Source organism: Haliotis asinina, chromosome 5 (genome assembly GCF_037392515.1).
Source record: "Haliotis asinina isolate JCU_RB_2024 chromosome 5, JCU_Hal_asi_v2, whole genome shotgun sequence".
Lineage (NCBI taxonomy): Eukaryota > Metazoa > Mollusca > Gastropoda > Lepetellida > Haliotidae > Haliotis > Haliotis asinina.
The window spans coordinates 74,165,130-74,178,564 of record NC_090284.1 but is presented as its reverse complement, the minus strand read 5'-3'; the positions used below and the strand labels follow the sequence as shown (position 1 = coordinate 74,178,564).

At 40.0% G+C, this 13,435-nt stretch overlaps 1 protein-coding gene and 1 non-coding gene across 2 annotated transcripts in view; one reads left to right on the top strand and one right to left on the bottom strand.

Moving 5' to 3' along the window:
- LOC137285261 (fringe glycosyltransferase-like) overlaps positions 1-5,740 on the top strand; it is a 64,475-nt gene extending 58,735 nt beyond the window's left edge. The window contains exon 10 of the mRNA XM_067817572.1: positions 499-5,740. Coding sequence (XP_067673673.1) covers positions 499-562 — 64 coding nt within the window. The 3' untranslated portion in view covers positions 563-5,740. The remainder of the gene's footprint in view (positions 1-498) is intronic.
- A 7,556-nt stretch (positions 5,741-13,296) lies between these two features.
- Trnai-uau (transfer RNA isoleucine (anticodon UAU)) lies at positions 13,297-13,405 on the bottom strand. Its single transcript has 2 exons — positions 13,368-13,405; positions 13,297-13,332 (listed from the first exon to the last, which is right to left on the bottom strand). It is a non-coding gene; the product is annotated as a tRNA-Ile (tRNA).
- Between the last annotated feature and the right edge of the window lie 30 nt (positions 13,406-13,435).

Sequence of the window (13,435 nt, the reverse complement as noted above, 5' to 3'; positions counted from 1 at the left end):
ATCGGTTCCCAATTGCGCAGATCGATGCTGATGTTGTTGATCACTGGATTGTCTGGTCCAGACTCAATTATTTACAGACCACCACCATATAGCTGGAATATTGCTGAGTGCGGCGTAAAACTAAACTCACTCACTCACTCATTTACTCTGTTTCCATGGAAACATTTCCAACAGTCTCAAAAGTTAGTGGTGTGTTTCTGGAGCGAAAACGTATTAATATCTTTCATCAATACTTGGCAGATATGTGTGACCCAAAGTGGTGCCTTTTGTTACTTGCAGATTTTTGTGTCATTTTTAATTTTCCTGGTTTCCATGGAAACGATATGCAGATATGTGGCATTTATGTTTTTCGGAAACGATTCAAACTTAATGTGAAAAAAACGTCAAGTAACTGTCAGATGATTTGTCCTTTCAAATATGTGGGAGCCGTGGTGATATGTCATCTACTGATGACTCTTGTTATCAGTCAGCATAAACAAGCAACCCTTTTCCTTTCAGATTCCTGTCATTCCATTGTCACCTGTTTCCAACATTCAGAGAATGTAAACACATGCCTTCATGATACTGATTGGACAGTAGAGAGGATGATGTGATATAAAACAACTGCTGATTGGTCAACGACATCCAAGGTGCAATAAGGCAGCAAACATCACTCTGGGTCCAGTGAAGTCTGTGAATAACAACCACCAACTGTGATATTAAAGGGAGATTACTCTGTCCAAAGTCTCCACACCATACAAGGGCAATGATTTGTGAACATTAGTGGATACATTAAGCCTGATTATGAAACCAAAGCTACAGTAAACCATTAGATATTCAGCTTGCTATACAGATGAGTCTAGAGGCAAAATTGGGCCTTTGGATTTATTATTTTTTTAAATTTGTATCATTATTTTTTTTTTAATGCTGACAAGTTTGACTTTGTCATGCTTTTTCCCAGAGCAGGACTCAAAAACTGTAGAACATTTGACACATGACACATACTATGTAGATCAGTCTAGTTGCACCTAGTTTGGCTTGAACATTTGGGATATTAGAAAGAAATGAATAGCATGGTTCACTGACCTGAAGGTATCCAGTTGCAATTAATCAAAAGTGGGGTATAATTGGTTGATATAACTTTGTTTCCATAGTGCCCCAGACTGGGGATCATGACTGCTCCTTTTGTATTCATAATCATTTACTTGAGTCTTCCAACTGTGTTCACTGAATGCATTTTTGGCTTCCAGCGATTTCCGTTAATGAAGTCAAAGTAATGAATGCTCATCATACCTTCAGACTGAATCATCACACCCAAAGATAAATGATCTGTTCAGAACTGTTCTTTTCCACGAGCTATTGCATATATTTGTGACACAGTTCACTCCAAACAGAACCTTGTTTTGAAGCTGCAGATGTGTAATCTATACGCAACGTTCCATACTATGTACATGTTCAGTTCCATGATCAGTTTCCACTGAAATACCTGTTCTTGAAATGTATCTTGTTATAAACTGGGACCAATATTGTTTATAATGTTTCAGATTTGTTATTATGTACATTTTTGTTGTCATCACAGTTATATATGGGAGTTCGTTTGTGTTTATTTTGCGACAAAAATAGGTATCATTCCAAATCTGTATAAGTATTTTCAGTATTGTTTGTAATGATCTCTTTGTGCCAGTAGCTTTTCTACATTCACCGGATCACTTCATCCATTTGATAATACTGTACTTATTGCTTCCTCACCTTTGCTTTACAATAAAGAGACATAAAGCTTTGGAATTTCCTCATGAAATCTTGCTGAAATGGGTCAAGTTTAGAGGTCTTTCGTTGACTCAGATCTTCTTATTTTTTATTTTTGACTTTTTGTTTTTGCTTAGAGATATGATATGGACAAATTTGCAAGATAAATGGCTCAAACTGTGTTTGAAAATCAAATGCTTATTTACAGAATGTGTTCACAGTCATCTTTCTAAATGACTGACAGTAGAAACTGCTCAAGTAAAGTATCTTTCATATTTTTAGAGGTCATCTAGAAGAATGTTCTTTGCTTCCTGATGACAAATAACACAACATATGACTTTCAGATACCAAAAGTTTTATTGTTTGGACTATTTATATAGCACTTCAATTAATATATTGAGGTATGCCGGTCCTTGTAAGAATTAAATGTTGAAGTCCTGAAGAAACAGGCAACTGTCCAGATATTTCCACTGAGAACAACACCAAAGAAGAAAAAGTTCATAGTATTGACACCTATACAAGAGAAGTGAGATTCACAATCCCACTTTTTGTTATACCCAGAGTACACTGGTTTTTTAGTGAGAATGTAACATGGCTGCCTGTATTGTTGGTCCCCAGCAGTCATGGCAGTGTGCTCTAACTGTATCAGTTACACTGTGCCTTTGTGGACATGTGACTTATCTTGTTAACTGTGATTTAGTAGATATGTTAGCCCATTTATTAAATTTAAGCTGGTATAATGTCATCCAGTATTTCAGCAAACGCTGCTTGCTGTCTGTGTTTTGTACATATCTTGGTAGTAGCTAGACCAAGCCATTGTGTATATTACCTTGTATCACTTACCACAGAGATATGTTGAGCAGGGAATCAGCACACATTTCTTTCCTCTAAAACTGATTTTCTGCTTGTCACTGTTGTTTTTCTATGAACGTGAACCAAAAAATGGAAATCTGATTCTGAAAGTATTTAGAAAACTTTTGGATTCTGAAAGCTTTAGGTGACCCACTGGTTGGTGAATGTTGCTGCAGTTATGTTGTGCAGAGTTGCCCCCCTTGGTCAAGTTTTTCTCCAGCATTCAACTGACATGCTTCTAACACTAAATTAAGCATTAAGCATGAAACCCCCTTGCTACTGCCATATACCTATGTTTTCAATAATAACCCTTTGCACTTCACAGCCAGCTTATTCCATCAAGCAATAATTCCAGCTTTTCTGAATTTTGAGACAATTCTTTTTTGTTTCGGAGAAAGTTTTTGAACCTTTCTATGTAAGAAACCACAATATATCTTAGCCTGTTCTTAGGCTCTTTAGGCTCTGTGCCTTTTAGTATTTCTTAACTGTATTTTAATATCACAATACATAAATATTCATCATCACCATTTGGAAAATTAAAAGATGGGGTGTTTTTTGGAAACTTAAAAGATGTTGAACTTATGTGCTCAGTTATGAATTTTCCAAACATTTCATGTGAACATGTGATCAATGGGAGAGGGCACTACACCACTGTCACATCTAGTATTTCTAATTTGTATTTGTGTTTCATATGTTTTTTCTTTTTGTTCATTAATTGTTTTAATGACTGTTTAAATTTCAGTATTTTTATGTAGATTTGTTGTACCTAATATGCCCTATAAAGGTACAATGGAGTGTTAAGAAACCTAGGGTTATTCAGTTTCTCTTCCACAATGTTTGCATATAATGAGCCATTATCAGTTGTTATTCAGTTGTTGTTGCTACAGAACTCACCTGATGTCTAATTGTTATGTCTTGTATTATATTTTTAGACATTGAAAACAATATTATGACTTGAAAGTGTTTAACTCAGCAATTGATCAAATTATGCAGCCAATGATCAAGTTACAATGACCAATAATCAAAATTTTCAAGATCGAACCAACATGACCAAAGATGAGTTGAAATATTTTGTTTGTCAGTGTCTTGCTGATAATACTTTGCTACACACTGAGAAAGTGTTATGGCATTTGTTGCATTTGACCACTTCTGAAAAGAGATGTGTAATATGCTAATTTAGCTTTATGTATTAGGTCTGGTAAACTGTCTCGTATGTATATTTTTTATACGTTTCCTTGAAAATACTAAGTGTCTTTTTATCACCATTTACATTTTCAGAATGATCATGTTTTATTGTACTTGAACTCACTGGAAACATACAGTCAACTTGTATTAGCAGATTAATTGCCTCTTGTAACAGATGTAAGTTGATTGTTACAGCAAATCTTGCCCAGTTTTTTACTTCAACCTTTGACAGAATCTTATAATTTGCATATTTGCCTTGCATGTATTTTCAGCGGCAGTCATTAAATATTTGCCACAATCATAAATATTATGAAATTAAGTTTCAATCTGCACTTATCTGCACTTACCTGTGCTTGATGTCCCGAAGAAAAGACGATAGGGACACCAGGTGATGATGTACTCTGAGTACCCCCATGGTTTCATTGTGTCAGCTTCCTTAATTTGGATACTGAAATACTGCTAGAATCCACGCTTTCTCACTCAAATTATTCATGTTCTTGCACATATTAAAATAGACAAAATATGTGCTCTTTTCTGAGTATGTTCTGCATCTTTATCCAGATCTCAATTTAAGCTCAACCTGGCATAATGAACTTGTCTTTAGGGTTGAGTTTTTTAGTTGTCAGTATGTTTTAGACTGTGCCATGAAGTTTTTTAGACTGGTTGATGACACATGTGTTAACCTATATGTGTCCACAATCACAAGTGCCTTTTTTTAAATAGACTGCTGCTTCCAGCTGCTATCAATACTTTTAATTATCCATTCCCTGAGATTCTATTCTTGTGTATATAATGTAAAGACAATGTCAAATATTTTTTTATTGTATCCCATTTTATCATGTATTCATCTGTCTCATCGTTATGACGACCTAGAGTATCCTGTACAAAACATTGTTGCAATGATACATTCATTTCATAGCCACAAGATAGTTTTATTGTGGTTTGCATTTCAAAGAATTTATAAATTTTCTTATTTCTCATGAAATCATCAAAGGACATGGATCTTCAAATAAAACATACCTACTTATGTCTGTTGAAGGAAGTCAGTGGTGGTCAGAATAAGACAAACTGATACTACATTTGGCAGTGAACATCCACATGAAGGTGGACTCATCACGAACTGTGGTCCAGCATAGGAAACATCTGAAGTTAATGGTGCAAGATATAATAGAGAAGTGAAACATTGCTTTTCTTCACTAGAAGATAGGAAGTGTATTATGTTGCCTCTCTGCACCTCATTGTGTTGAGGATTATGTGCTGGATCTTTTTTGTTTCTTGTAGCTGGTTTGCCAATGGCTTGTATGCTGTATGTATGCTGATTTGATCTGCCTCTCTGGAACACAACATCTATGATGGCTTTAAAATGAAACACAACTTTATGGATGACAACTTCTTGTTTATTGTGTAGAGCAACATTTTTGTTTAGATTCTTAAATCTTTATCAAGCTGAAAGTTTACAGTGTGATGAATTACTAATACTTCTTGTGATAATAGATGATGGTATTAAGCCAGATTGACAGTGTAGGGACTGCTTAGTCTTTATCTAGATGATGGTAAACTGTAGGAATGTAATAACCTTTGATCTCTGTTAAATGTTGAGATGAGAGATCAAGGTTCAAGGAAATTCTGCTGTCAAAACTTCGCTCATCTGGGCAGAAATGAACTGAAGTTGTTACAAACTGTTAATCGTATTATTTACAACAGTATTCTTTGATATTATGTTTTTGTTATTCCTGTATAAGTACGTGTCCTAACATAAATATGTTCAGACTTAAGGAAACACCTCAACAGTAGCCATTCCTGGTGTTTTACATTCAAGTTTCATCAGAAATTCCATTTCTTTTTAAATCACGACTCCATCATTGCAGGGCTCTTTGATAGGGATCATCTTGTTTTAGATCTTCATAATTCGGAAACCACATTCGGGAGATGTTACAATGTATATTATCTGTTATATATGAATAAAAGAAACATAACAAACATTCATTTCTTCTCGTTCGTTTTTTAGATAAATGGAAGCCATGAACCTTGGTTTATCTAAGCATTTACTGCTTAGTGTTATGTTTATGGCAGAGCATCAGTCTAGCTGTAGTCAGTGACTGACAACAAGTGACATTTCACTTCAACAGTACATATTTGGATCCTGAACTCTGTCCTCAAAGTGATGAAAGCTCTACGACTGCTGTACATCTGTAAGTATGAGAGCGACGTCTGCAACTGTTGTATGGAACATGGTCAAACCAAATTTCAGTCTCTGATGACAAACATGCAGGCGATGAACGTACTTGTTACCCAACTGGGCCTCAACAGTCAGCATCATACAAAAATATGCAGACGGAACAAAGTGTCACACCAAAACATGCAGACGGTATATGCACTTGTTACCCTGCCAGGCCTTGCCAGTCACTGTCACACCAAGACATGCAGACAATAAATGTACTTGTTACCCAATTGGGTCTCGACAGTCAGCTTCACAACAAAACATGCAGAAAGTACATGTTCTTGTTACTCTGCCGGGCAGTCAGCTTCACACCAAAACATGCAGATGGAATATGTACTTGTTACCCTTCCGGGCTTTAACAGTCACACCAAATCATGCAGACAGTATGGATCCTTGTTACCATGCCAGGTGCTTAGCAGTCAACATCATACCAAAACATGCAGACAGTATACATGCATGTCTCCCTGATTGGCCTCTGCAGGCAGCTTCACAAGAAAACATGCAAACAGTATACGTACATGTTACCCTGTCAGGCTGGCAGCTTCACAAGAAAACATGCAAACAGTATACGTACATGTTACCCTGTCAGACTGGCAGCTTCACAAGAAAACATGCAAACAGTATACGTACATGTTACCCTGTCAGGCTGGCAGCTTCACAAGAAAACATGCAGACAGTCTATGTACGAATTACCCTGCCAAGCCTCCTTGAAAATAATGGTGATGATTTAGGAACACATTTTATTAATTCCTACCCAGAACATGGCCTTGTTAAATATCTATTTATTATGTTTAGTACAATGTCAGTTATCAAGCATGTCATTTTAGTGATAACAGAGCAAGTGTCAATTATGATGCAGAAAATTTGACTAGTATTCCTCAACATTATTCCTCAACTAAAGTTCTAAAAATTACCAGTTTCAAAAAGCATTTTAGGATGAAACAGATAGTCAGTTACTTGGGAGTAGGTATAGGAGTTACTAAAAGTGTGTTGTGAGAAAAAGTGGACTGGAAAACAGTCCATTAAAAAATTAGGTGTGAAAAATCAAGTAGTGAAGTAATGTGACAAAATTAACAATTGTGTTACCCCAGTATAAAATTAACTAAATTACAAATCATGCAAATTCAGTACAACGCTATCACTATGACAGTACAAACCTAGAGGCAGTATAATAGAAAACCAGTCATGATGGAATTATAGAAAATATGGTAAGGCCACATATAAAAATATATTTTTAAACTTATCCTGTCTCATGTTATGCAGCTCTCTTCTTACTTGCCAACCATGTGTGGAAGCGTGCTATGAGCTAAACAGAATTAAATCTTACTGACCTCTGACCACCTGACCTCTGCCCCCACCTTGACATCGGCACCTGTCAGTCATCTTTGTGTGCGTGCTGCATGCTCCGATGATCATGTGATGATCCGTGTGGATGTGCTTTTACTGATAAATTTGATTATTCTTTCAAGAAGATGGGTAGATCTAATTGCACTGTTTTGAAGAAAGGGAAACATTGCAGCAATTTTATGATGATGCTTTTTCGGAGTATAGCCAAGTTGCTAGTCAGCATTTAGCAGACAGAGGTCAGATGAGTGCCCATCAACATCGAAACGACCTAACACAGAGCATCAGAAGAAGTTGGCAGCATGTCAATCTTCATCTACATTTCCTAATGAAGATTTTATGGAGGAAGCCTCTGACTCCTCTTTTAGTGAGAATTCTGAGTGTTTGTTTAGGCCTCATGGCTCTAGTCCTGTCTCAGAGGAAGGTTCGTCTCCACCTCAAGTGGTAGTATTGTCTGATGTCCCATCTCATTTTACTCCGGTGGTGGCTGGATCGCAGGCTTCCCACATTCAATCTGTAGTAGGGTTCTATGCGCCGCTTGGTGTGATGCCCTCTACATAACATACCAAGAGGCAATTTTTGTGCATTCTACTTGCTCATTTGTTGAGTCCACTTTTACCTCTCATGTGTTGTCTGAGCTCAGTGCGGCACTTCGGCAAGGAGAGTTGAAGGATTTTGGTTCGGCGCTCTCTCATCCTCTTCACATGAACCCGCTGAGTCAAGAACAACCTTTTCCTACCACGGTGGTGCTTTCCTCTGAAGGTTTGTTTATGATTGGACAAGCGCACGATGTCAGACCACCTCTGGTTCCTCATGCGACGCTTGCAGTTAGAGCGCCACTTGCTCCTAGTTCTACACTTTCAGCTGGCACAGTGATCAACCCTGGTTCAGCACTTTCAGCTAGCACAGCGGTCAATCCTGGTTCAGCACTTAAAGTCAGTGCTGTGCTTGCATTTAGCGTGCCATTTGCTCCCAGTTCAGCGCTCACTCGCAGCACTCACACTTCTCTACATCATAGTGTCAATGGGTTCGGCACTTGGTCACACCCTTCTTGGTTTGGTGCCTCATCACAGTGCGTTAGGTTCGGCGCTTTCACACACCCTGTCTTCTCCGTCAGTCATTTACAACATACCTGGTGGTTTGGCGCTTCCTCATAGTAAAATTGGTTCGGTGCTCCCTTACAGCATTCCTTGGTTCACCCCTGTATCAGCATGGGATCTTCCAGTTTCTTGGGCTCCAGTATCTGAACCTTTAACATCTCAATCTTTGGACTTTGATACATTTGTGCAAGCGGTTGCTTCCGCATTATGTCACCTGACTTTAGTTTCTGCGCATCCTCTGTAGGCTGCTCCAATTCAGAATTTGGAGAGTGTTCGTTGCTCTGCTACGCCGTCTCCCTCTTCAGATGGAACTTTGGCTTTAGATATGAGCATTGATGTAACTGACAAGCCTCAGTTCTTGGTTTGGATTGCCCACAATCTTCAACTACAATGGAGTATTTCGGCTGCAGACTTGTCTAGCGAGGTCAGGTGATTTTGCCTTCTCCAGTGGATGATGATATTGCACTGTTGGGTCCAAGCAGAGAGCCTGCTCAACATTTCTGGTTGAAGATCATGAACCCCTACATTTGGATGGTGCGATCAGGAAGGTTACAGTCCCTCTCAGTATGACTTTTATGGCATATGAAGTGGTTGCTATGGCCGTTGCACATGCATCTTCACATCAGCAGGCATATATTTGGGCTACTATGGTGTTGATGCAAGAACAGTTCCAGACTATTATAGACCAGTTAGTGCCAGCATTTGAAATAACCACCTGCATGGAGACCCAGTGCCGGTTGTTATTGTATCAGGCCTTCAGTTTCAAATACGTGCAAGCCCTTATGACCATCAGTAAATTATCTGTCAATTAGTTTTCTACTGGATCCATCATGTTACGATAACTTACAGTTTCACTGAAACAAATACTAACTGCTCTGTGTGGCATCGGCTTCACATGATTTTGTAGAAATAGCATGATGAAACTGTGTACAATGTAGCCTGTTTTTTTCCTCTTTTGGTTTGACTTTAACCAAACGGGCCTGCAGATTTCATTCAGGGACTGTAGATTTTGAAGCTTGCATGTAATGCAGGCCCTGATGGCTGTCTGGTAAATTACACTATTGCAACTGTTAAGTGCATTTTTTCTCCTATATCACGGCAATGCGGTGTGGAGGTCCTCACCATTTATCCTCATGGGAGGATAGATTTCTCACCGACTTCTTTCAATGCTGCTATTGAGAAAGTGGCCAGTCGAATGGGGCAAGATGCTCAACTACAAGTTTCAGTAGAATTGCTGAAATACCAACGCTTACAGGTGGAAGATTCGATGCACCAAAGACAACCTGCTTGGTATGTTCCCTCGAACCCAGATCTGCATTCAGGTTCAGGGAGCAAGGTATGCTCTGGATGCCAGTATCGGTCCTTCAATACTACAAGACCAGCTTCCACTTCCAACCAGTCCTCCTCCCAGGAACTCAACAAACAGTGACTGCGTGAGATTCGAGCACAACTTGGTCCTTCCGCCACCAATTGTGCCTATTCAGATTTCTCCAGTAGAGGGAAGATTTGGGACTTCTGCCCCAAACTGGACCATTTTGGATGACCCTTATGTTCCGGCCACCCTGTTGAATGAGTTTCAACTTCCTATTGTGATCATGGCACTCGGCCCATCTCTGATCAGGCCAGGTTTCCACTCTCCAATCTTGTTGGTTCCAAAGAAAGACTTGGACAAGTTGATATTCATCTTCCTTATGAAAGTTTTCAACAAGATGTTTCTTCAGTCGCCATCTCATTTCCAGATGATCTCAGTGGCCCTTCTCAGATCTATCAGCAAGCTGGGTGGATTACATGATCAGTCAATCTACAGGATGCATACCTCCACATCCCAATCTTCCCACGTCGTTGCAAGTTCCTTCTTTTTGTCTTCAAGGGCACCCACTGTCAGTGCTCATGAAGCCAATTGTCAACTTTCTTCATTGCAGTAGGGTAGTGTTTGACGCTTACATCGACGACTGCATTCAAGCTTAGACTGTTCGTTCTTTCCTATTGCATCACATGGAGTTTATGATGCAGTTACTTTAGGTTGGCTGGTCAATCGGCAAAAATCGGAACTCATCCCTTCTCACCTTCTTCAGTTCAGTGCTGTGGTGTTTGACACAGATCTAGAGGTCAACAAACTGTTTGTCCCGAGGGATCGTTTCTGTAAGATACCACATCTCATTCCACTGGCTTTGTCTTAACCCAGGACATTTCATCAGGGGCAAGAACTCTTGGTTCTTCTGTTGTCAGCTCAGATGTTGACTCTTCAGGGTCAAGCACAGCTTCGACCACTGCAACTATTTCTGGCTCCTCATATCAGTCTGAGCATTCTGTTTGCACTGATCATTCTTCCCCAGGAGCTACATCCTTATCTTTTGTGGTGGATGGACAAGTCGAACGTTTGCGGAGGAGTTTGTTTAGAGACGTTTATCCCATCTCTCACCTGTTTGTAGATGCGTCTCTACACAGGTAGGGAGCTCACCTACTCAATCAGCAAGTGTCTGGGCAGTGGTCTCCCGCAGATTCTGTTTGTCACATCAGTGTTCTAGAACTCAGGGCAGTGATTCTTTCCATCATTCATTGGCAAGACCTTCTACATGCGACTTCACTCATGATTCGGTCGGAATGTGGCAGAGGTGTGTCACATCAATGGGATGGGGTCAAAGGAGTCACTTCAACTTCTGGAATAGACACAACAGTTCTTCGTGGACTCTCTCAAGATAATGGTTCAAGCCAACCATCCAACCATATTCCAGGAGTGAAGAATGTCATCTTGGACTCGCTGTCGCGGTTGAGCCGTCCTTCTCCGACGGAGTGGAAGCTCCATCTGGATGTGTTCCAGACCTTTTGCCTTCCACTGACAACTCTGATAGATCTATTCGTCACCAGATTAAAACATCAGCTTTCTCACTTTCTGTCTTTACAGCCGGACACGTTGGCTTGGGTTTAGGATGCTCTAGTTATTCTGTGGCAGGATCTCAACGCCTACGCGCCCTTCTTGCTGGCCAGGAGTTGGTTCGTAGATCATCATGAGTCCGCGGAACCCAATCCACATCCACAACACGATCGGCAAGATCTACTGGTGCATCCGCACTCCAACCAACTACACTGGTCTCCACTCATAGTCCATCTTCACGTTTGTCGCATCTTCATCGGTCATTGACAGCTAGACGATATTCTAAGCGTGTGGCTGCTGCCATCACTATGACACATCGCACCTCCACTATGTCACTTTATGATGACAAATGGATGAATTTTGAAACGTATTGCAGGATGAAGGGCATCACATCTCCCACTACAGCTTCACCCCAGATGGTAAGAAAGAGGAACCTCCCTCCATCAACAATGGTGAAGCCCCATGAGACATGAGCTCTTTCCTCTACCATGGCACTGCACAGGAATTGTTCCCTCCAGTCCATCATGGAGGGATGGTTTTGGAAGTCGGAAACGTTTCTGAATCATCTTCGTGGTGTCTCAGTTATGGATGTGGAATGTCTCCATCAGTTTTTGAAGGGTAGTTTCGAAGGAGGGACTGGCCAGATCACTGGGGTCACCTGATAAATCATGGGGTGGCGGGGTTTACATGCCAAACTGCATCCCTTTGTTTATCAAAAGTTGCGGCTGGACACCACATTAATTCTGGAATGCCCACTCCTTAGAGTTTTTGTGCTGTGTAAGTCAGGGGTTTTTTGAGAAGCAACCCATCACAAGTGTGGAATTAACATATCGGGGGTCAGTGCTTCTCCAGGCCTCCTTGTGTTTGCATACTCACATTCACAGAGTTGTCATTGTAATCTGCGGCCCTCCTGCCATCTGTTGGATACTGCATAACATAAGATAGGATAGGAAGTTTAAAAATTTGGAAATTTTAACCATAAATTGAATATTTATATACATACATGCGATGGATGCCCACCCAACCTGCACCACATCACAGATTACAGGATAGCTCCAAGACAAAAAAGACAAGCACAGATCATCACATGATCAATGGAGAGTGCAGCACAAGCACAAAGATGACTGACAGGTGCCAATGTCAAGGTGGGGGCAGAGGTCAGGTGGTCAGAGGCCAGTAAGATTTGATTCAACGTAATTCATAGCACGTTTTCACACATGTCGAAGAGTGAGCAGAGAGATGCATAAGGTTAGATAGGATAAGAACATAAATATACAATTTATGGTTAGAATTTCCAATCTTTTTTCTCATTGTGACCAAATGATACACACCAACCCTAAGATTATTTTTTACACTAGAGCAAAAGCAAATTTGACTCTCAAAATGTGCATGAATTTCATGTCTAAATTTTCATTTTCAGTGGAGAAAAGATTTCCACAGAAATCAAGAGGCTTTCTCCACAAATGTAATGGAACTTATTGTGTTGTTGTTGTTGTTTGAAAGTGATGAGAAACAAGGCTATGTTTTTATGTGGCCTAATATTCAATTCAGAACAATCCAACTTGTAGACCTCAGATAGTCTTATGGGAACTCGAGGTGTAATGTGAGGTAAGTTTCATTAGCCGATTCCTTTTATATACACAAAAGTTTGGGCCAGACAATTCTACTCTCAATGACAACTACTAGTATATTCTCCTCATCAGAGGAGTCTTTCAAAGCTTTCCAGAACTCTCTCTAAATATAATACAAGTCTACATTGAGGACACTACACCACCTCACTGACTCTCAAGGTACAATGTGTAACAGGTGAAACATTTTTGCAGGATCTGTGCAAGTGCCTTACAACAGGGAAGAACAGTGTCAAAACAAACTTAACATTTCTTATTATATTTTGTTTATTTTTGACTTTGAAGTTCTGTTTTGTGAATGGAGAGGGTGGTGTGCAAAAGTAAAACATCGCAACATTACCATGTAGAACTTGTACCAAAAGTAAGTGCCCCGGGTGAGGTTCGAACTCACAACCTCCGCATTCCTCATCCCGTGTGAACACGGGGAAGGTACTGACTATAAGTACGGCGCGCTAACCGATTGTGCCACCGGGGCGCTGGCTAGCGAAAGCGAATATAGTGCATA